Source organism: Suncus etruscus, chromosome 2, assembly GCF_024139225.1.
Source record: "Suncus etruscus isolate mSunEtr1 chromosome 2, mSunEtr1.pri.cur, whole genome shotgun sequence".
NCBI classification, from domain to species: Eukaryota; Metazoa; Chordata; class Mammalia; order Eulipotyphla; family Soricidae; genus Suncus; species Suncus etruscus.
Genome location: NC_064849.1, coordinates 89579178 through 89600970, shown reverse-complemented (window position 1 = coordinate 89600970; position 21793 = coordinate 89579178). Strand labels below are relative to the sequence as shown.

Genomic DNA, 21793 nt, shown 5'->3' with positions numbered 1-21793 from the left:
TGAGTTGCCTGGTTCTGTGGAAGGTGTATTCAAGGGAGCCAGCCAGGAGGTGGCACAGGTGTTGGGGAGAGGTCAGGAGTGAAGGCAAGGTTTGGGGGTGAATTCTAACGATCCTGATTGTTGAGACTCTTCTGACATCCAGCATAGTTGATTATGGGGTGCCACTCCCACCTACCATCTCCACTGGGACTCCTCCCCATAATATTCCACAGGGCCTTGGGTGGAAATCACATCCATGGGCGGGCGTCACAGTAGGGAGACCAGGGTGGAGGAGCTCTGAAACTTCATCTGAGGAACGCCATCCTTGATCCCACCGATCCAAATACCAGTCATTTTAACATTTCTGCCTTCCAACTTGGGCTACTTGCAGTAAGCAGACGGGTATACACCAAATTCCTAAACTGCAACCCAAATTTGCTTTCTTTATTCTTTTTTTTTTTTTTTTACAAAGATTTCCCATTTCATGTTTATTATCAGTGCATCACTACAGAACATTTTATAGTAATTAGTGACATGTAGACCCAATTGTTTTTCAAAAATCAAGTGCCAATATTTTCTGGTAAATAGTGATTTCATACCACATAGAATAAGCAAACATGACACATTTCAGAAGACGGTGATCATTAGCACAACTCATCCAATTACCAAAAAGGGCAGTATTTTTTTAAACCAAACCTTTCATCAAACTTTTAAAACTTCTATAAGCTTTTTACAGTGTAAAAAGACTCATCAAAAAACTTCTGATCACATTAAACTATGAAATTCACCTGAAAACATAAGGAGTTATTTTTGAAACTTTGGCTTTAAGACTTCCTTTTAATCTATTTAAAAAAAAAAATGTGGTAAGGAGTGTGTTGGGGTGTGCAGAGTTTCCAGTTCATTAAGTTGAACATGTCTGGAAAAATATGTCAGTAATAGAATGAAAAACTTAAGAGCCAGATCATACCATAAATAAGAGTCTTTCAGCAAGATGAACTGATGAGCGAAGAGTTCTTGCCATCAACTGCACCTAAACGAAATAGGTCTCCTTGAAAAATGCGTATTTACAGAATCTTCTGTAAGATAGAGTTGGCAACTTCCAGAGATTCATCCTTTACCAAAACAATGTCGTAAGAGTCCATGTACTTGTCAAGGAGCTCATCCACTCTGTCGTTCAGATAGCCGATTTTTAGAACGTGTTCAACATTGGCTACTCCATCTGCCATCCTCAAATCTCCTTGGGAATCTCCAAGTAGAATTATGTTGCTATTGTCTTTTAGCTGAGTGAAATATTCTGTGTTCTTCAAGGCCCCATCATGTTTGTTAAATACATGAATTAATTCTCCTTTAAATCCCTTGAGCACTCCAGTCTCATCGAAATCCATAAAGTTGGAGACGACTTTGACATTTGAATGATAAACACCAGCTTGCCGGATCACTTCCTCTAATACATCACCGATTCCAGCCGAAAAGATGAACAGAGGGATGCTGTGTTCATGGAGCTTATCAAAGAAAGTCTCGTACCCTTCCTTGAGCATAATGTCAGATTCTGCCACAATTTCTCTGAGTTTATCTTTCGGAATAGCTTGTTCAACAAGCAAACCATGTGATTTAGTATACCATTCAACCATATAAGGGCTCTTCTGTTCTATGGAGAGATGAGGATCAATTTCAATTGCATAATATTTTTCCTTTAGTTGCAATAACTTTTTTCGACATTCATCTGAAACCAGTTTACAGTTGTCAATTACATCTGCAATTTGGCAGCCCCTCCTTTAATAAGACCACAGAGAATTTCTTCCACTCTTGTAGGGTTCTTGATGGAACTGAACTTCTCTGGAATTCCCGGCATCATGTCGATGATCTTGGGTCTTGCGGCCCGTCCGGCGCCTCGCGGCCCGAGCACGCTGCTTTCTTTATTCTAAGCTGCTTTTTTGCAGTTTTTTCTTGTAAAAATGCTTTAGCAATGTTGAAGTAACTTACAGATGCTGTTTTCTTTTTTATTTTTTTATATAATGCCAGTATTGGACTTTGTAGAAGCCAGGCTTAATAAGAAAGTTTGATTCTGCTCAGCTACACAGAATATTCACTAAATGGTAAGTGATAACCTCCTTAGGCCCTATAAGCTCGTTAAGCCTTAAAGGCCCATGATACCGTGGCATTTACCCATTTCTCTGCCACCGACCGTTTTAAAATTGTGCAGCATGAGGTCACAAAGCTCAGCTACACACCACTCACTTTTGGGACCATGCTCACCTCGGCACCAAGGGCCAGTGAAGGCTCATGGCCCTTCATGCTCCACTGGCCTCTTGTCTGGTGGGTGCTCCTCCATTTTTTCACTCACACTATTTGAGAGCTCACGGCTCCAAAAGACTGCATGGGTGAAGGTACATTACCCCACATGTGGCCAGTTTGGTTTGATTCCCAGCACCACCAGGTATGGTCTAACCCCACACACACACACCAACCTCCTGCCCACAGAGGGGTTTCTTAATAAGGGGCCTGAGTGATTGCACAGCCGGTAGGGCATTTGCCTTGCACACCGCAGCCATCCTGGAACTGACTGGCTCAATCCCCAGCATCTCACGGTTCCCCACGGCTGCCAGGAGTGGTTCCTAAGAGTAGTGCCAGGAGTAACTAGAGAACTGATGGGTGTGGTCAAAAAATCTTTGTGGCACATGTTAAAAGCAAAGGCCAGAGAGATAGCATGAAGGTAGGGCATTTTCTTGCATGTAGAAGGGGTGGGTGGTTCGAGTCCTGGCATCCATATGGTCCCCCCGAGCCTGCCAGGATTGATTTCTGAGTGTAGAGGCAAGAGGAACCCCTGTGCACTGCCGGGGTGTGACCCAAAAACAAAATAGGGCCCCGTAGAGATAGCATGGAGGTAAGACATTGTTTGCCTTTCATGCAGAAGGTCATTGGTTCAAATCCTGGCACCCCCATATGGTCCCCCGAGCCAGCAGGAGCGATTTCTGAGCATGGAGCCAGGAGTAACCCTTGAGTGCTGCCGGGTGTGACCCAAAAGCTGAAAAAAAGAGAAGCAAAGACTCAGCCAGAGAGCACAGCGGGAAGGGCACTTGCCTTTCCTGCCCTGACCTGATCCCATGTGGTCAGGTCCCCTGAGCCTGCCAGGAGAAAGTCCTTAAGCACCGCTGGGTGTGGCCCCAAAAGCAAAAACACCAAGCAAAAAACAGCCATGAACACTTCCTACTGCATGGAGTAAAAGAGTGGGTTCAGAAATCCTTGGTTTATTTTGTGCAAAGCGTGAAGCAGATGCCATGACAGGATTTCAGGAAGCCTCTCTCTGAGCAGGTTTGCCGAGCCTGTGCCTAGACACTACTTATTGAGACACTCGAGCAAGTTCCTCTTCTGGCCTCGTCAATGTTGGGCTTGTCTTCGAGCGAACAGTCCTCTCTCTTGCGATGCACACAGCCGTGAGTCTGGCCCCGAAAAGGTCTTGATCTGATATTCAAACTTTGCAGTGCTCCTTCAGCTTCTGGGTCAGCAGAGAGACCTGAGGAGCGAGAGCACCGTGGTTCCAGAGTCACCATCTACACACACAACACAAACACTGCTCTTTCAGCTTCTGGGTCTACACCACACACTGAGGTGTTTCAGTTTTCCAGGCCACACCTGCAGGTGTTCAGGGCTTAACTCTTGGGGCTCTGCTGAAGAATCACTTCTGGGGGTGCTCAGGAGACAATCTGGGGTGCTGGGGATTGAACTCAAGACAGACATGTGCAAAGAAAACCCACTGTTGGGGCCAAATAGCAGAATGTGTAAGGCTTGCACGAAGCTGACCCAGGTTCAATCCTCACCATCCCATGGGATTTCCCCAGCACTCCAGAATTAATTACTGAGCACATAGCCAGGAGTAAGCCCCTGAGGACAAAAACTATTTTTTGTGGCATCAAAAAAAAATTTCACTGTGCTATGCACTGAAATTCTATTTTATTTATCCTCAAATCTAGATAAGATTCAATATGGTATTTGAGTGTCTGAGGGCCCACACCCAGCTCTGACGTCGTGGACCACTTCTCTGGCCAGCAGACTGGAGTGCTGGACCCAGGCCCAGAGGTCAGTGGTTGAAGGCAATGTGGCCAGGCCAGTGCCTAGATTGTTAGCAATGGTAGTTTAATAGAACATATTAAACATGAGTCAGCAAATTGTGGCTCTGGACCAGGCTTCCACGTTCCCCTTCCCCTCACTCTGGGTTCAAATCATCATCAGGCTTTTAAGGTCCAATCTCAAAGTATTTTGTGAGTTCCCTATGGAGTCACGGAGGCAGAGACTGCTTCTATGCTCAGTAATTAGGCCATACAGGGGCATCTGTGGAGGCTGAGGAAACCACTTTATCCTCAGTCATACACCTTTGGGGTCCTATAGTAGTGTGCATTGGGCTCTTGCCTTGCATGTAGCTGACCTGAGCTCAGTCCTCAGCACCCCATAGGGTCCCCTGGATACGGTCAAGGGTAATCCCTAAGTATGGAGCCAGGAGAAGCCCTGAGCACCACCAGGTGTGGCACCAAAACAGAAAAACACTAGGACTAGGGATCAGAGAGGCAAATCAGTGGGACCAAACAGGCTTGAAGCCCTGAGTTCTATCCTGGCACCCCACAGCAATCCAAAGTCCAAGCTGAAAGCTGTTGGCAGCAACAGAAGCCCCTTTGTTGATACTCGCTCCCAACCCTTGCTGGGTTATTGTTTCTAGAAACAAGGGACGATAGGCTCACATACTTGTTCCAGCGGAATCACAGTGTCATTCTCGGCGAACATGAACAGCGTTGGGGTCTTTAAGGCATACACATCCCCTGGTTCCCGGGATGATGCTGCGAGGAAGGGACACGGGTGAGGCCCATGGAGGGGAAAGGAGATGCCTGTGGGGCCAGTCACACATCGCAGAGCATTAGGCTGACCTGGTGACATTTGCAGACTTGAGATTTTAGTTGGGGGCCAGACCCTGAAGTGCTCACGGGCTAGCCGTTCCTAGCTCTGTACTTAGGGAGAACTGCTGGTGGAGCAAGGGGGTCCTGGCTTATTTGGTGCCAGAGACCTCAGATTGGCTGAAAGCAAGGTCAGCACCCTTGCTCAGCTACTGTCTCTCCAGCCCTATTTTCTTTTCAGCCAATCTACATACGTGGCCTTTCTGGTGGCACAGAATCGAGGAGAAAGCTATTTCTGCAGTAACTTCTCCCTCTCCCTCCTTCACCAGGAGCCTGGATCTCAAACAAGGGAACTGAACACTGTGGTACCATGAAATAATGTTCTAAGGGCTGGAGTGGGGAGGGCATTTGCCTTACACATTACTGATCCAATTGGATCCCCAGTTTTTCACATAGTCCTCCAAGCCTACCAAGAATGAGTCCATGAGCAAAGAGCCAGGAGTAACCACTGAGCACTGCCAGGTGTGGCCCAAAAACACACCAAAAAAAAAGTTCTAGAACTTTCTGTTGTCACCAACTGTTCAGCCCACTGATATGATGGTGCTGGGCAGTTGCAGCGACCACCAAGCATTACCATGGAAGCTCAGGTTTGGCCCCTGATCCTGGCAGGGCAGAGGGAAGTCTAATTTTTTTGGTTACTACTTCATTATCTTAAAAAAAATTTTTTCCAGGGGCCAGGAGAGATAGCATGGAAGTAAGGGGCGCTTGTCTTTCATGCAGAAGGTCATTGGGTTTGAATCCCGCGTCCCATATGGTCCCCCGAGCCTGCCAGGAGCAATTTCTGAGCGTGGAGCCAGGAGTAACCCCTGAGCGCTGCCGGGGTATTGACCCAAAAAACAAAAACAAAAACAAAAAAAAATTTTTCCAATAAAGCAGGGGTCTGCCTCTGGGATTCGGAGTAACGAAGGGCAAATCCAAAATCCCAGCACAGCCAGCAAACAATGTACCAGTCTGATATTTGTGAGAAAATGGTTATCTAAGTGTTCTGAAGGGTAGGGGCTGTAGACGGGGGTTGGCACCAAGGAGAGGCAACGCCGTACAACCCTATGCTGTCTCCACATCCACCTGCTCCAGCTTCAGTCCGACAGCCTTTATTTAAGGTGGGTCCGCAGAGCTAACTGGACATTGGGCAGAAATGCAAAAGGGCTGAGCTCCGAGTCAGAACAAAAGTACCAGGAGGGACCAGGAGCAATAGCATAGTGGAGAGAGCATTTGCCTCGCACATAGCCGACGTCGGGATCAACCCAGGTTCAATCCCTATCATCCCTGGCCTGCCAAAAGTGATTTCTGAATTCAGAAGTCAGGAATAGATCCCAAAGCGTTTGCTGTGTATAGCTCAAGACCCCCACCACCCCAAAAAAAAGATTAATAAAGAAGAGGGGGCCAGAGCAATAGCATAGTGGGTAGGGCATTTGCCTTGCATGCAGCCGACCTGGGACCAACCCAGGTTCAATTCCCCAACATCTCATATAGTCCCTGGCCTGCCAAGAGTGATTTCTGAGTGCAGGAGCCAGTTGTAACTCCTGAGTACCACCAGGTGTGACCCAAACCCCCACCAAAAAAAAAGTTTTAAGGAAAAAAAAAAATAAAAGGGCTGGAGCTGTGGTACAAGCCATAAGGTGGTCTGCCTTGCACGTGCTAGCCTAGGATGGTCTGTGGTTCGATCCCCCAGCATCCCATATGGTTCCTCAAGCCAGGGGGGCGATTTCTGAACACATAGCTAGGAGTAACCCCTGAGTGTCCACGGGTGTGGAAAGCGGAAGGTAAGGAAGGAAGGAAGAGAAGGGAAGGAAGGAGGGAAGGAAGGAAGGAAGGAAGGGAGGAGAGAGGGAAGGGAGAGGGAGGGGGGAGGGAGGTGGGAGGGAGGGAGGGAGGGAGGAGGGAGGGAGGAAAGGGGGAGGGAGGAAAGGAGGGAGGGAGGGGGGAAGGAAGGGAGAGAAAGAAAGAGAAAGGAAAAAGAAAAGGAAGGAAGGAAAGAGAGAAGAAAGAAAGAAAGAAGAAAGAAAGAAAGAAAGAAAGAAAGAAAGAAAGAAAAGAAAGAAAGAGAAAGAAAGAAAGAATAAGAGAGAGAGAGAGAGAGAGAGAGAGAGAGAGAAAGAAAGAAAGAAAGAAAGAAAGAAAAAGAAGAAAGAAAGAAAGAAAGAAAGAAAGAAAGAAAGAAAGAAAGAAAGAAAGAAAGAAAGAAAGAAAGAAAGAAGGAAAGAACGGAGGGAAGGAGGGAGGGAGGGAGGGAGGGAGGAAGAAGGGAGGAAGGGAGGAAGGGAGCACAGAGAAAGCCCCTAAATTTTGTTTTGTTGTTTTGTTTTGAGGTCAGACCTCGCCATGTTCAGGGATTACTTCTGCCTCTACACTCAGGAATCACTACTGGCAGTGCTCAGGAGACCCCTATGGAATGCCTGGGATTAAACGGGGGTTGACTTTTGCAAGGCAAACACCCTCCCCACTGTACTATGGCTCCGGCCTGGGTCCCTAAATTCTATACTGAGCCAAGTCCCTGCAATGTCCCAGGCCTCATACATGCCACTCACTATCCACCCTTAGGGGGCACTAGGGAGCCGTCCTCGCCGGTTAGTGTCCCCAAGGCTGATGGTGCTGGTAGGATTGAAGGAAGTTTATTTCCCTTAGGTAGGAAAACAGCTAAACTGTGGTTTGGTTACACTTGAGACTCCATGAAAGAAAATTCCAGTGAGGAACCACCAGGCCCTATGGAATCATTAGTATAACTAGGAAATAGTAAGAAAATCAAAGGCCCTGGGGTTTTGCTGAGTTTTCGTTTTTTATTTTTGAAACACTCATGATCTGAATACTGGAAACATTAATGATCTGAAGACTGATCTCTGCCAGCAGTTGCTATGTGTGACATGCGATTGCTATCCCGTTGCTATGCTTCCTACCCTTCCCTTCCTTTGGCCTGTGTGCCCTGAACTGGTCTTTCCTTCCTGGTCTGTTCCAGTTAATGTACACACGCAGCAGGTAAGGATCTGCTGGAGATACTGTCAGAATATCAGGGTAGCACTTGGTATTTATTTTGGTTTTGGAGATTTGGGGGGATTGTTTTGTTTTTGTTTTTATTTGGTTTTGGGGCCACACCCGGAGGCTCTCAGAGGTTAATCCTGGCTTTGTGCTCAGCAATAGTTCCTGGCATGGCTGGAGTGTAGGGGGTTTGCCTTGCATGTGGCCAATCTGGGTCGAACCTAGGTTTGATCTCCAGCATACCATATGGTCCCCCGAGCCTGCCAAGAGAGATTTCTGAGCACAGAGCCAGGAGTCAGGTGTGGCCCAAAAACAAACAAAACAAAACAAAAACCTAAAAAGAAATCGCTCCTGGCAGGCTCAAGGGACCATGCCAGGACTCAAACCGAGGTCCCATGCAGGGCAAAAGCCCTACCGCTGTGCTATCTCTCCAGCCTGGTAGTGCTTGGTTTTAACCAGCAACCACAGAAAACTATTGGAGAGAAGGGGCAAAGCACGTGAGAGGTCCTGAGTTTGAGTACCAGGACCAGAAAGAGAAAGAAATGTTCTCCCTTACACATTACCAAAGGGAGAGGCGCTCTGCCACTCAGGGCCTCTCCTACAATAGCCCCAAGAGGCCCAACAGCTCACACACTAGGGGTCTGGCCTTCCCTTAGTGGCAACCTGCTGGTCTTAGTTTCATCCCATAGTTCCTCAGCAGCACCAGGAGGGATTCCTGAGCACTGAACAGGAAGACCCCTGCACGGAGTGTGGCCCCCCAAAACATAAACAAAGTGGCCCAGAGCAATAGCACAGCCAAGGTGAGGTGTTTGCCTTGCACATGTCCAACCTAAGTTTGATTCCCAGAATCCCATAGGGTGCCCTGAGCCTGCCAGGAGTGATTTCTGAGTGCAGAGCCAGGAGGAGCCCCTGAGCACCACTGGGTATGACCCAAACACAAAACAAAAAAATAACTAAAACAGGGCCGAAGCAATAGAGCAGTGGTAAAGTGCTTGCCTTGCATACTGCTAATCCAGGACAGATCTCAGATCCCCTGCGTCCTATATGGTCCCCGAGCCAGGAGCAATTTCTGAGAGTGCGGCCCGGAGTAACTCCTGAGTGTCACTGGGTGTGGGCCAAAAACAAAAAACAAAACAAAACAAAAAATCTAAAACAGGGCCAGAGCACTAGCACAGCAGGTAGAGAGTTTGCCTTGCACACTGCCGACCCGAGTTTGATCCCCAGCATTCCATATTGTCCCCTAAGCACTTCCAGGAGTGATTCCTGAGCACAGAGCCAGAAGGAACCCCTGAGCATCGCTGAGTATGACTACAAAACAAAAAAACTAATTAAAAATTAAAACAGCAACAAATTCCCAGCTTCTGCGCCCATTTCCCTGGGCTTTTCGTGACCTCCCCCACTCCAAACCTGGCCCCACTTACCATAGATGGACACCCCGGCACGGAACTCAGGGTATGTGGTCATCACATGGTGCCACGGCCACCCCCGCCCCCAGCAGAAGCCCACAGCACCAATACTTCTCGCACCACACTGTTGCTTTAGGGAACCGGAGGGCAGCATCCACTTCTCTGCAACACAGAAGAGTGGCTGGATGGACCTGGACGGGGTGGGGCTCCGAGAGCTAGAACCAGGCTTTCTGCCCCTCGGGGTCCCCTTAGCCCTGTCCTGCCGTGTCCAACTGCCTCCAGAATCCTGCAGGGTTTGGGCAGAAGGATCTTTGCTAACTGACCGGTTTGTTGGTCCCAGCCAGACAGGGCTTCCACTAGTATCACCAGTCCTGACAACCTGCAGCCTCCCCCCCAGACATCTAGCTGTCCCCCTCTTTCTTCCACCTAGCCAACCACCTGGTCATACTCTCTTTGGGTTGTGGGGTTGTGTGGGTTTTAGAGGGCAAGGAGAAAGGGTCTTCCTTGCCCTGCAAGTGCTATGGGTCTGATTAGGGCTCTGTCCTGGGGAAAAGCATCACTTCCCTTTGTGCTGGGGTGCAGAGAGCTCCACCTTTGTCCAGGGTCATGCAAATGGCTCTATTTTACTCAGACCCTGGAGCTCTCTAATGAGCAAAGCCAGGCCCAAGCTAGACCCGGGTTCAATCCCTGGCATCCCATATGGTCCCTGAGCCCACCAGGAATGATCTCTGAGCACAGTGCCAGGAGTAAGCCCTGAGCTTCACTGGATATGTCCCAAAAAACTAACAAAAAAAAACAAAAAAACAAAAAAAAAACCCAGGGCCAAGGTCTTCAGTTTGCGGAGCACTACCAGGGATCACTCACAAGCACAGAGCCAGGAGGAGTAGCTCTGAGTACTGATGCATAAATCCCCATGCAGAACTGTGGGGAGGTGGAGCTGAAGCAGTGACCGCAAGCAGTAGGGCACTTGCCTTGCAATGCGCTAACCTAGGACAGACCGAGGTTCAATCCCCTGTTGTCAATCCCCTGGAGAACGCTCTGGTTCTCCTGAGCCAGGAGTGATTTCTGAGCACATAGCCAGGAGTAACCCCTAAGAGTCACCAGGTGGGGGCCCAAAAACCCAAACCCCCCCCAAAAAAAAAGAACAGGTGGGAGGGAGGATAGCACAGTGGGGAAGGCTTTTTGCCTTATAGAGGGCTGACCCAGGTTCTATTCATGACATCCCAAAGAGTCCTTGAGCCTGCCAGGAGCGATACCTGAACACATCTGAGTGTGGCCCAAAAACACAAAATCAAAAGCACCGGAGGATAGGCTAGACCCTTCCTTGTTGGGTCACTTTGTTTTCTAGATGCACCTCATGATTCATTATTGAAGAATTCAGGTTGGATATGAACAGTGCATTAGTGGTGGTGTTGTTAGCAACGCACCCAGGCACTCCATTGTGCTCCAGCTCTGAGTCCCATGGGGCCCCACTGCCAAGGAAAATAGTCCCAAAGTCCTTCCAGGTACTGTCCCTGGGCATGCATATCAGGAGGGGGCATCTGGGGAAGGGGAGCCAGGGTCATGTAGGGTCCTGCCCTGTTTTTGCACAGCTGTGTGTATGTGTCTCTTTGCAACTTCAGGGAACACTCGAAATCTCCAGGGACCTAACGTCAGGGATTCGGAATAATCTGGGCAGGGCCTCCCACAATATCCACACTGTCATATAACATACCCGCAGGGAACTCACTTATCAATTTTCCTGGCATTTCTGGTTTTCAGCCACACAGGGAAGGTGGACCAGTCCCCGTTGGGGTCCCAGGCCCCTGCCCCACAAAGAAGTCTGGAAGGATGGTCCTACAGAGGAAGAGAAGATGAAGTTAAGATTAGCTTCAGGGCCACTGGGATGTGCCAGGACCAGGAACTCCGAAAGGGGAGCAGTTGTGAGTGGTTTCAGGACATTGGTGTTTGAAGCACACACCTTGCAAACGCCGCCTAGCTCTGGTGCATCCCCAGCACCTCATAGTTCCCCCAGCATGGAGGGTTATAGAATTCAGGGTCTCAAACTCAATTTGTCTGGGGGGCCACAGAGGCAAAGTCGGGGTGATCCTTGAGTGCAAAGTCAGTAGTAAGCCTTGAGCATTGGTGACCCAAACAACTAAAACAAAACAAAACAAAACAAAAATGATTCCTCTAGGGCAGGGCCACAAAATGTTGTATAGAGGGCCGCAAACGGCCCGCAGGCCACGAGTTTGAGACCCCTGATATGGAGGGGCCCCTGCAGCACTGAGTGTGGCCTGCAACTGGCCCTGCCCAAGTGATGCCCAGCAGTGCTCAGTCTTGGGCAGTGAAGTTTCCTCCAGCTTCACTCTGACCCGAGACCCAGTTTGCTGAGCAGTGCTAGGGACGTCCCAAATAGATTTCCTTTGTTTGTTTGTTTGTTTGTTTTTTTGAGCCACAACTGGTGACACTCAGGGGTTACTCCTGGCTCTGCACTCAGAAATCGCTCCTGGCTCAGGGGACCCATATGGGACACTGAAGTCGAACCCAGGTCTGTCCCGGTTAGCCACATGCAAGGCAAATGCCTCCTGCTGTGTTATCACTCCAGCCCCTCAAACAGATTTCTTAGGTTTAAAAAATATATATTACTTTAGTTTTGCTTTTTTGGGCCACACTCTCAGCAGCACTCAGGGATCCCTCCTGGTGGGTACTCCAGGGAGCATATGGGTTGCTGGGCTCAAACCTGGATTGGCCACATACAAGGCAAATGCCCTCCCCTCTGTGCTATCACTCCAGCTCCCTTTTGAAAATTTTAACATTAGGGGTCAGAGCAATAACACAGCAGGGAGAGCATTTGCCTTCTAAGTGGCCACCTTGAGCTCAATGTCCACACAAGCCTACCAGGAGTGATTACTGAGCACAAGGCCAGGAGTAACCAACTGCTGAGTACTGCTAAGTATGGCTCATCACCCCCAATTTTTTTCCCAAAGAAAGAAGCAAGAATAGCATAGTGGTAGGACATTTGCCTTGCACTCAGCTTACCCAAGATTGACCCCGGGTTTAATCCCTGGCATCCCATATAAGCCCTCGACCCCACCAAGAGCAATTCCTGAGCATGGAGCCAGGAATAACCCCTGAGCATTGGTTGAGTGGGGCCCAAAAACAAAACAGGAAAAAGAAAGAAAAGAACCAGCCAGAAAAAGCTCAACAACTGAGCACATGGCCTACAGTTGAGGCAAATTCAATCCAGCTCCAGGAGTGATCCCTGAGCACCACCAAGGATGGCCTCAAACCAAAAAAATTAAATTAAGTTAATTTTAATTTCCCACTTCTTTCCTGTGCCAGCTCAGGCAGACAGTGACACAGAGCATGGAAGTTCGGGTGCAACTGGTCCCCCTGAAAGAAAGAAGCTAAATCCTGGGGACTTGGGGATTCCAAGGCAGGACGCAGACTCACGTGAAGCCATTGCTGGCAATCATGTCGGCCATGTATCTGGTATTGGGCAACTGCCAGCCAAAGATGTCCTGAATGACCAGCACAGCTCTGCCACTGTTCACAGGCGCCCTGGTCAGATAGGCCCCGGATGTGCTCCACGGACACCTCCTGGCCCATCCCGCCGTACTCCATCCTGTGGCCGATGTCACATGGACAGGGCTGTGCCTCGTTAGCCATGGCACAAGGAGACTGGCGACACAGAGACACACTGGGGGTCACAGCTCACGTAGGTCAGTTGTCGCAGGGAGGACACACAGACTGAGGCAGCAGAAAGCACCTCTTTTCTTTTCCACTGAGAACTAGGAGAGAAAGCAAGGATATTTCTGTAATTCTATTTAATTTTGTTCTGTTTTTGTTTTGGGGTCACATCCGGTGGTGCTCAGGGATTCCTCCTGGCTCTGCACTCAGAAATTGCTCCTGGCAGACTCAGGAGACCATATGGATGCTGGGGTTTGAACCCAAGTTGGCAGTGTGCAAGGCAAATACCCTATACCTGCTGTGCTCTCACTATGGCACATTGCAATTCTTTTTTTATTTTGCTCTTTGGACCACACCCAGCAATACTCAGGGGTTACTCCTGGCTCTGCGCTCAGGGTAGGTCATGTGCCAGACAAGCACCTTCTCCACTGACCTATTATTACATTTCTGCAATTTCTGGCAACAAAACAGATAGGATCTCCCAGGAAACCAGGACAAATGAAATCCATTCTGCCATGCATGAAAATGCAGAGAGCAGCACTGAGGTGACAGAGATAGATCAGAGGATAGAGAGCCTGCCTGGCTCATGAAAGGCCTTGGGTTGGATCCCCAACACCTCACAGACTACTGAGCACTGATAGCAGTAGCACTGGAGAAACACTCCATGTCTACCGCCCCATAAACCCCTAAGAGCTCTGGGGCCCAACTAATAGCACAGTGGGTAGGGCATTTGCCTTGCATGTGGCCCACCCAGGTTCAACCCCCGGCATCACATACGGTCCCCCAAGCCTAATAAGGGTAATTCCTGAACACTGCCAGGAGTGGCCCAAAAAACAAAAATAAAATTAAAAATTGAAAAATTTTGAAAAAGAAAATGGTAGCACTCATGGAGAAAATCCTCCAGCCAGATCAGAAATTGGCAGGATGAGGAGAGCAAAGAAAGAGACTTGGGAAACTGTTAGAGGGTGTCTGGCAGGGAAAGACCAGGATCAGGGACAAGCCTGACACAATCTGAGCACAAGATAAGTGCCATTCTGGCCTTGGGACCATGTAAACTAAGCAGTCATCGCTGAGACACACTGTTAATATCCGAATCCTCAAAGGCGCAGAGCTGGAGGATGGAAACGAAAAGCAAAAATAATAAGAGAAACAGAGGCTGGAGCTAGAGTATGGTGGGCTGCTGACAATGCCTGTGGGACTGTGTGGTGTCTGGGACTAACCCTGGGCTGTGCTCAACCCTTGGAAACTTCTTGCTGTCTAGAAGTGGGGCCAGAGAGATGGCACAGTGGTACGGCATTTGCTTCGCATGCCTGAGCGCAGAGCCAAAAATAACCCCTGAGAGCCACCAGGTGTGACCCAAAAACAAAAAAAATTAATTAATAAAATATATAAAGGGGGGCTGGAGAGATAGCATGGAGGTAAGGCATTTGCCTTGCATGCAGAAGGACAGTGGTTCGAATCCCGGCATCCCATATGGTCCCCCGAGCCTTCCAGGAGCGATTTCTGAGTGTAGAGCCAGGAGTAACCCCTGAGCACTGCCGAGTGTTACTCAAAAACCAACGTGTGTGTGTGTGTGTGTGTGTGTGCGTGTGTGTGTGTGTGTGTGTGTGTAGGACCAGAAGCCCATGAGACTGGGGCAAGAGGGTGAAGGGAGGGCAGGGGCACAGGGCACCTTACAGTAAGCTCCTTTCCCCCAGCAGTGTGTGTGTGTGTGTGTGTGTGTGTGTGTGTGTGTGTGTGTGTGTGTGTGTGTGTGTGTGTGTGTATGTGCTGGAGAATTCTGGAACAAAAGGTAGGTCCCTGGCAGACGGGTCAATGACAGACTGTAGCCCTGTGAGACACGGCTTTAACATGGCTGACAGGGCTGAAGTTCAGGCTTGTCTAGGCTGACAGGTTACTGGAAGGAGCCTGGGCTGGCATCATGTGCAGGCTCAGGAAAATGAGCTGAAGACATGAAAGGGATAGACCAGCAGGTGACAAACTGTCCCAATCACAAAAATCTCCGGGTGTCCCCTCACCCCGCCTCTGCAACCTCCAGGTCACTGTTTGTTCATTAACAATACGGCTAGGGGACATGGGTACAGAGAGAAACTGCGTCATTGCTGCATGAACTCTGTCCCCTGTGCCCTCCTGGGGACACTGAGCCTGAGCTGTTCAAGAAGGGACCTGTGGGAAGGTAGGGGGGGCCGAGAGCCTGAGTGATAGCACAGTGGGTAGGCTGTTTGCTTTGCATGTGACCAACCTGGGTTCAATCCCCAGCATCCTATATGGTCCCCCGAGCATGCCAAGTGTGATTTCAGAGCACAGAGCCAAAAGTAAACCCTGTACACTGGCCAGGTATAGCCAAAACAAACAAAAAATAATAATTTAAAAAAGGGCCCTTCAAAGTTTCTGAGGATAGGAAGAAAACAGGGGAGTGGTAGGGGGAGCCTGTTCTTAATCACTGGGTTAGGCAGAAACTTCTTTCTTTGTATGTTTTTCTTTTTCGCTTGTTCCTTTGTTTTTGGGACACACCTGGAGGTGCTTTGGTTCAGGAATTACACGTGGGTAGTGCTCAGGGCACTCTAGGGTGTCCAAGATCAAACCCAGGTCAACTGTATGCAAGGAAAATGTCCTATCCGGCGGCATTCAGGGCTCTGTACTCAGAAATCACAGGTACTCAGGAACCTGGCAGGTTCAGGTGACCTTTTGGGATGCCTGGCACTGAAGCCGGGTCGGCCTTGAGCAAGACAAACTCCCTCCCTACCTGCTGATCCGGATTTGATCCTCAGCATTCCATATGGTTCCCCAAGCCTGCCAGGAGTGATTCCTGAGTGGAGATCCAAGAGTGACCCCTGCGCACTTCGGGGATGGGATAGAGAATAAAAAAATAGATTTTTGTTTTTCTTTTTAGTTTTGGAGCCACAGCAGGCAATGCTCAGAGCTTCTTCTGTGTCCTCCCCTCAGAAATGATTCCTGGAAGACTAGGCTTTTAATAATACGACGCTGGGACTCAAACCCGGATCAGCCATGTGCAAGGCTTACTTGCTATGCTGTCACTCACAGAAAGAAATAGGGGGTTTCCCTCCTTCCTTCCTTCCTTCCTTCCTTCCTTCCTTCCTTCCTTCCTTCCTTCCTTCTTCCTTCCTACCTACCTTCCTTCCTCCTTCCTTCCTTCCTTCCTTCCTTCCTTCCTTCTTCCTTCCTACCTACCTTTCTTCCTCCCTCTCTCCCTCCCTCCCTTCCTTCTTCCTTCCTACCTACCTTCCTTCCTCCCTCTCTCCCTCCCTCCTTCCTCCCTTCCTTCTTCCCTCCCTCCCTCCCTCCTTCCCTCCTTCCCTCCCTCCTTCCCTCCTTCCCTCCCTCCTTCCTTCCTTCCTTCCTTCCTCCCTTCCTTCTTCCCTCCCTCCCTCCCTCCCTCCCTCCTTCCCTCCCTCCCTCCTTCCCTCCCTCCCTCCCTCCCTCCCTCCCTCCCTCCCTCCCTCCTTCCTTCCTTCCTTCCTTCCTTCCTTCCTTCCTTCCTTCCTTCCTTCCTTCCTTCCTTCCTTCCTTCCTTCCTTCCTTCCTTCCTTCCTTCCTTCCTTCTCCACACAGGAGGGGATGGGCACTGATGGAAGTATCCCAAGCATAGGGCAAGAATTTACTACAAATTTTACAGACTTAAACCTGGCAAACTCAAGTGACACAAAGACTCAGGACCCCCACTGCACCCCACCCTTTCCCCACAACTCCCCGATCATGATCAGGGGGAAGTGGGATTCCCTTTCACTCAGCAAACATTCTAGGGAGCTCCTCACAAGGGCTACACCTGCTTTGAGGGGGAGGAACCTACACTCACTCCTGATACTGAGCTCAGGGATCACTCCTGGTAAGATTCAGGCCAGGGGAACCTATGGGATGCCTCTGATGGAACCTCTGATCGAATCCAAATCCGTGGTTGGCTGCCTGCCAAGCAAGCGCCTTCCACACTACTTTATGGCTCAGGCCCCTGGCCTCCTCCTCTTATCCCTGCTTGCTTCTAGAATCATCCATCTCCATGTATCTGACTACTTCTTTGCAGAGGGCACAGCGTGCAGAGAGTTAAGTTCCAGGGCTGGGCTCTGGCCTGCAAGTCTGCCGGTCACGTGGCCCCCTGCGGTCCGGATAACATTTCCCCGGATCCCCAGTGGGGCAGGGGCCTGGCCCGGCCACCTTTGGTGAAACAGGCTTTGAAAACAACAGGTGGCGTTTTCTGCAGGAGGAATGTTGGGAGGGGGGAGCCCCTGGCCCTTGAACCCCAAGGCCACCACGCAAGTCCTGGGTCACCAGGCAGTGAGGCCCTGCTTTCCCCCTTCCTGCCTAGACCTCCAGATGCACATTAGGCTGGTTGCACCCTCCCGCAGGCCCTGCCACTGAGCAAAACCCACAGAGCCTTTCCCCAAAGTAGCTCGGGGTTGTGCAGGGGCCTGGGATGCTGAACATGAGAACAGAGTTGCGAGTTGCAGCTGCAAAGGACGCACGTGGTGGCACGAATGCAAAAGACCCCGTGTGCAGGGGACCCACCTGCCCACCCCGGAGTGTGTCCCAGCGTGCAGGGCCCCTACCTCGCCCTGCCTCCGTCGCTGGGGTCTGCAGAGAAGTGGCCGCGGTGACAGAGGGCAGCAAGCAGCAGCCTGGGCAGGAGGAGGACGTGGAGGAGGGGAGGAAAGAGGGAGGAGGCTGGTGAACTCAGCCTGGCATTTCCAGGCTGGCATTTCCAGTCACCACTAAGATGCCTGAGCTCAAAGGTTGTGATAGTCCAGTATTCTGCTGGGATCCCCAGCACTGCAAGGAAAAAGTCTTTTTTTCTTGCTTAAATTTCTTGTTTTCCTGTCTCTTCTGAAGATCCTTTCCTACTCTCTTTCCCCCCCCCCTTTTTTTTTTTGGTTTTTGAGCCACACCCAGCGGTGCTCAGGGGTCACTCCTGGCTATCTGCTCAGAAATAGCTCCTGGCAGGCACGAGGGACCATATGGGACACCGGGATTCAAACCAACCACCTTTGGTCCTGGATCCGCTGCTTGCAAGGCAAACACCGCTGTGCTATCTCTCCGGCCCCCCCCCTTTCTTTTTTTAAATTTTCTCTTTCTCTCTTTCCTTTGCATATCTCACCGTATCGAGGGCCTAAGCAATCCTGTAAACACTGGGTTTGGCATGGGAGTTGTTATGATGAATTAATCTGCTCCTGGGCCATTTCAGAAGATCAACTTGTGCAATGCACACATAGGAGAATAATTTGTGTTCCAAGATGTTTCGAGAGGTCATTCCTTGACAAAGAAAACAGGCAAATGTGAAAACATGGCAGCACTCAGGGGTTACTCCTGGATCTGGACTAAGAAATCACTCCTGGCAGGGGACTATATGGGATGCCTGGGATTGAACCCGGGTCAGCCGCGTGCAAGAAAAATGCCCCCTCTGCTGTGCTATTGCTTCACCCCCAGGAATACTATTATGAACATGAGGGACTTTCTATTTGCAGAATTTTAGGCCTGGGGACTTGTCCTCCTCTTACGCATGTGCAGAAAAGCCTCACTTCTCTGGCTCAGTATTCTCAGAAACAGCCTGAGTCAGAGACTCGATGTCTAAGGAAACTAAGTCTTGGAACTTTGCAGGGAATTTCTTTACTGGCCAATATGATAATGAATCAACACTGAGAACCTGCTGTGCTTAAAAATCAGTGTTTTAGGGCCCGGAGAGATAGCACAGCGGCATTTGCCTTGCAAGCAGCCAATCCAGGCCCAAAGGTGGCTGGTTCTAATCCTGGTGTCCCATATGGTCCCCCGTGCCTGCCAGGAACTATTTTTGAGCAGACAGCCAAGAGTAACCCCCGAGTAATGCCGGGTGTGGCCCAAAAACCAAAAAAAAAAAAATAATAATAATAATGTTTTAAAATTTCCTCCTTAGGGACCAGAGCAGATAGCACAGCAGTAGGGCATTTGCCTTGCACATGGCTGACCCAGGACAGACATGGGTTCGATCCTCAGCATCCCATATGGTCCCCCAAGTCAGAAGTAGTATCTGAGCACATAGCCAGGAGTAACCCCTGAACATCACTGGGTGTTGCCCAAAAACAAAAATAAAATCAAATTTCCTCCCTAGGGGCCAGAGCGATAGTATAGCAGATAAGGAACTTGCCTTGTACCTGACCATCCCAGGTTCTGTCCCAGCACTGCTTATGGTCTTCTGAGCACTGCCAGGAGTGACTTCTGAGTGCAGAGCCAGGAGGAACCCCTGGTCGTTGCTAGGTGTAATCCCAAAACAAAAAAAAAACAAAACAAAATGTTCTTCCCTATTGATTTTACTTGGCAAAGTTGATTTATTTACTTATTTTTTAATATATAAAACCTTTATTTAGGCACCATGATTACAAGCATGATTGTAGTTGGATTTCGGTCATAATCAGAATACCCCCTTCATCAGTGCAACATTTTCACCACCAATGCCCCCCTCCTCCCCCAAATCTGCCTGTATTTGAGACAGGCATTCTACTACTTTCATTCTTTAACATTGTAATGCTAGTTGTTAGTGTAGTTATTTCCCTAACAGCATTCACCACTCTTTGTGGTGAGCAAAGTTGATTTAAATCTCTGCTGTAGATTTAATTTAAGGAGGAGAGTATTTTGTTGCGGGGAGGGAGTCACACCTTGCAGTGCTCAGGGTTTACTCCTGGCTCTGTGCTCAGGAATCTCCCTGACAGTGGTTGGGGGACAAAAAGGATGCCAGGGATTGACCTTGTACAAGATTGGACCTTATCTCTTTAATTTAAATTAAATGTTTAAATTAAATTTAAATGTTTAAATTAAATGTGGATTTAAATGCAATAACCCTATATTGTGAAATAAAAATTAAAAAAAAAACTTTGCCACAAGGTATGTATGAGATACTCAGACAGACAAACAGACAGCCAGAGGAAGAGAGAAAGGGAGACTGGCAACTCCAAGTCCTTGAATTCTTTAGCTGCCTTCTCAGCCCCTCTCCTCATATTCTTGAGTCCAACAAGAATCCTCCCACTCCACCCCTTCCTTCCCACTTCCTGTGGGTTTTCTCATTGGGGAGAGGACTGTCTTTCCTCTTTGCACTCTTCAAACCTTCTTCAGTCTTTGGAAAGCTTCCTCCTGGCACATGCAGGATGCCATCTATCTTCTGCTCTTCTCTCATCTGCATTCCTAAACACAATTCCTTTGGCATTTAGTCCAGCAAACTGGGTCAGTGGATCATGTATCATCCACTTGCTGAAAGCCTTATTTCAACAAATGTAGTAACCAAAGGGCTCCCAAGGCAGCAGCCATAAGGCTCCAGCCTTGCAAATACAGGTGTTCAGGACAGTCTCGACTCTGACTCTGAGATCTTCACATTCAACCAGAGATTGACAATCTCTGATATTGACATTCAATCAGAAAGACAGTGCAAGGGGTAGGGTGCTAATCGATGTTCGATCACCCAACATCTCATAAGGTGCCCTGAGCCTTGCCAGAAGTGACCTCTGAGCACAGAGCCAGGAATAAGCCCTGAGCACAACTGGGCGTGGCCTGTAAACCCAGTAAGTAAATAAAGCAAAGACTAGGCCTTCCCTGAGAGTCAGGTTCACATTCCTTACTATAAAATAAAGGTTGAGGGGCCAGAGAGTTAGCACAGTAGCAATAGCACAGAAGTAGGGTGTTGTGTATGTAAATATTTTAGGGGATTGATTATTATGTTACTGACCCTACTCTGATCGGTGATTGTGCCCTACCCTAGGGTGTGACCTGGTATTCTGCCCCCACCCTAAGGTGGTACCTGATTCTGCTTCCACCATTCATTAGGTGGTATCTGATCCCACCATTGGGTGGTACCTGATTCTGGGAGATAAAAACAAGGGTCTGTGGAAGGTGAGAGGCTTTTGGCTGGAACTTATGCTGAGTCTTTGAACTTCAGTCTTGTCCACTGAATAAAGCTAATATTTCCACAAGCCTGACTGCGAGCTGTTTACCCGCCATTTCACCTCAGAACTGTCGGCTGGACAGGGTGGCAGATGCGTGCTCCGAGCTGGAGGGAAAGACCTCATCCTCCGTCCCTCCATCAATCAACCTTTTCAGGGGCTGACTTGCAACAGTAGGGCTCTGCACATGGCCAATCTGAGATGGACCTGGGTTCAATTCTTGGCATCCAGTATTGTTCCGGAGCCTGCCAGGAACAATGAGCCAGGAGTAACCCCAGAGAGCTGCCCATTGTGGCCCAACCCCCCCTCCCCCAAATAAATAAAAGTAAAAGCAAATAAAATAAAAGAGAAAAGCTTATAAACTATTTTTTATTTGCTTTGTTTTGGGGACCACATCTGGCAGCACTCAGGAATTACTCCTGACCCTGTTCTCAGATTTACTCCTAGCAGGCTTGGGGACTATATGGGATGTTGGGGTTTGAACCCAGGTCAGCTGCATGTAAGGCAAACGCCCTACCTGCTGTGATTTTGCGCTAGATCCAACCACCATATCCATTTTTTTTTTTAAAGAAAAAGTAAATAGGACATAGGGTTAGCACAGCAGTAGGGCATTTGCCTTGCAAGTGGCTGATCCAGGACTGACCTGGGTTCGATTCCCAGCATCCCATATGGTCCCCCAAGCCTGCCAAGAGTGACTGATTTCTGAACCCAAAGCCAGGAGTAACCCCTGGGCCTCACAGAGTGTGGCCCCAAACCAAAAATAAATAAATATATAAATATATAATGGTGCTTATCAGGAATGACACTTTTTTTGTGGTGCTCATACACACCTTGCTACAGTGTTGGTTTGGGATTTGGGGGCTCTGAATGTGTGGGTAGAAATCACTTGACACACCAGGAATCTCAC

The 21793-nt window shown here is 49.0% G+C and overlaps 2 protein-coding genes across 2 annotated transcripts; both read right to left on the bottom strand.

The window, feature by feature from the left end:
• Positions 1-615: 615 nt before the first annotated feature.
• Positions 616-2274, bottom strand: LOC126001794 (cytosolic 5'-nucleotidase 3A-like). The gene is given in 4 exon segments (XM_049769023.1): positions 616-1732; positions 1735-1846; positions 1848-1886; positions 2236-2274. Coding segments are annotated over 4 exon segments (879 nt in total). The 3' UTR covers positions 616-1043.
• A 1032-nt stretch (positions 2275-3306) lies between these two features.
• CMBL (carboxymethylenebutenolidase homolog) lies at positions 3307-13011 on the bottom strand. The gene is given in 11 exon segments (XM_049767954.1): positions 3307-3345; positions 3348-3425; positions 3427-3450; positions 3452-3493; positions 4717-4808; positions 9317-9437; positions 9439-9463; positions 11031-11103; positions 11106-11137; positions 12737-12858; positions 12860-13011. Coding segments are annotated over 11 exon segments (732 nt in total). The 5' UTR covers positions 12953-13011; the 3' UTR covers positions 3307-3315.
• Positions 13012-21793: the final 8782 nt, after the last annotated feature.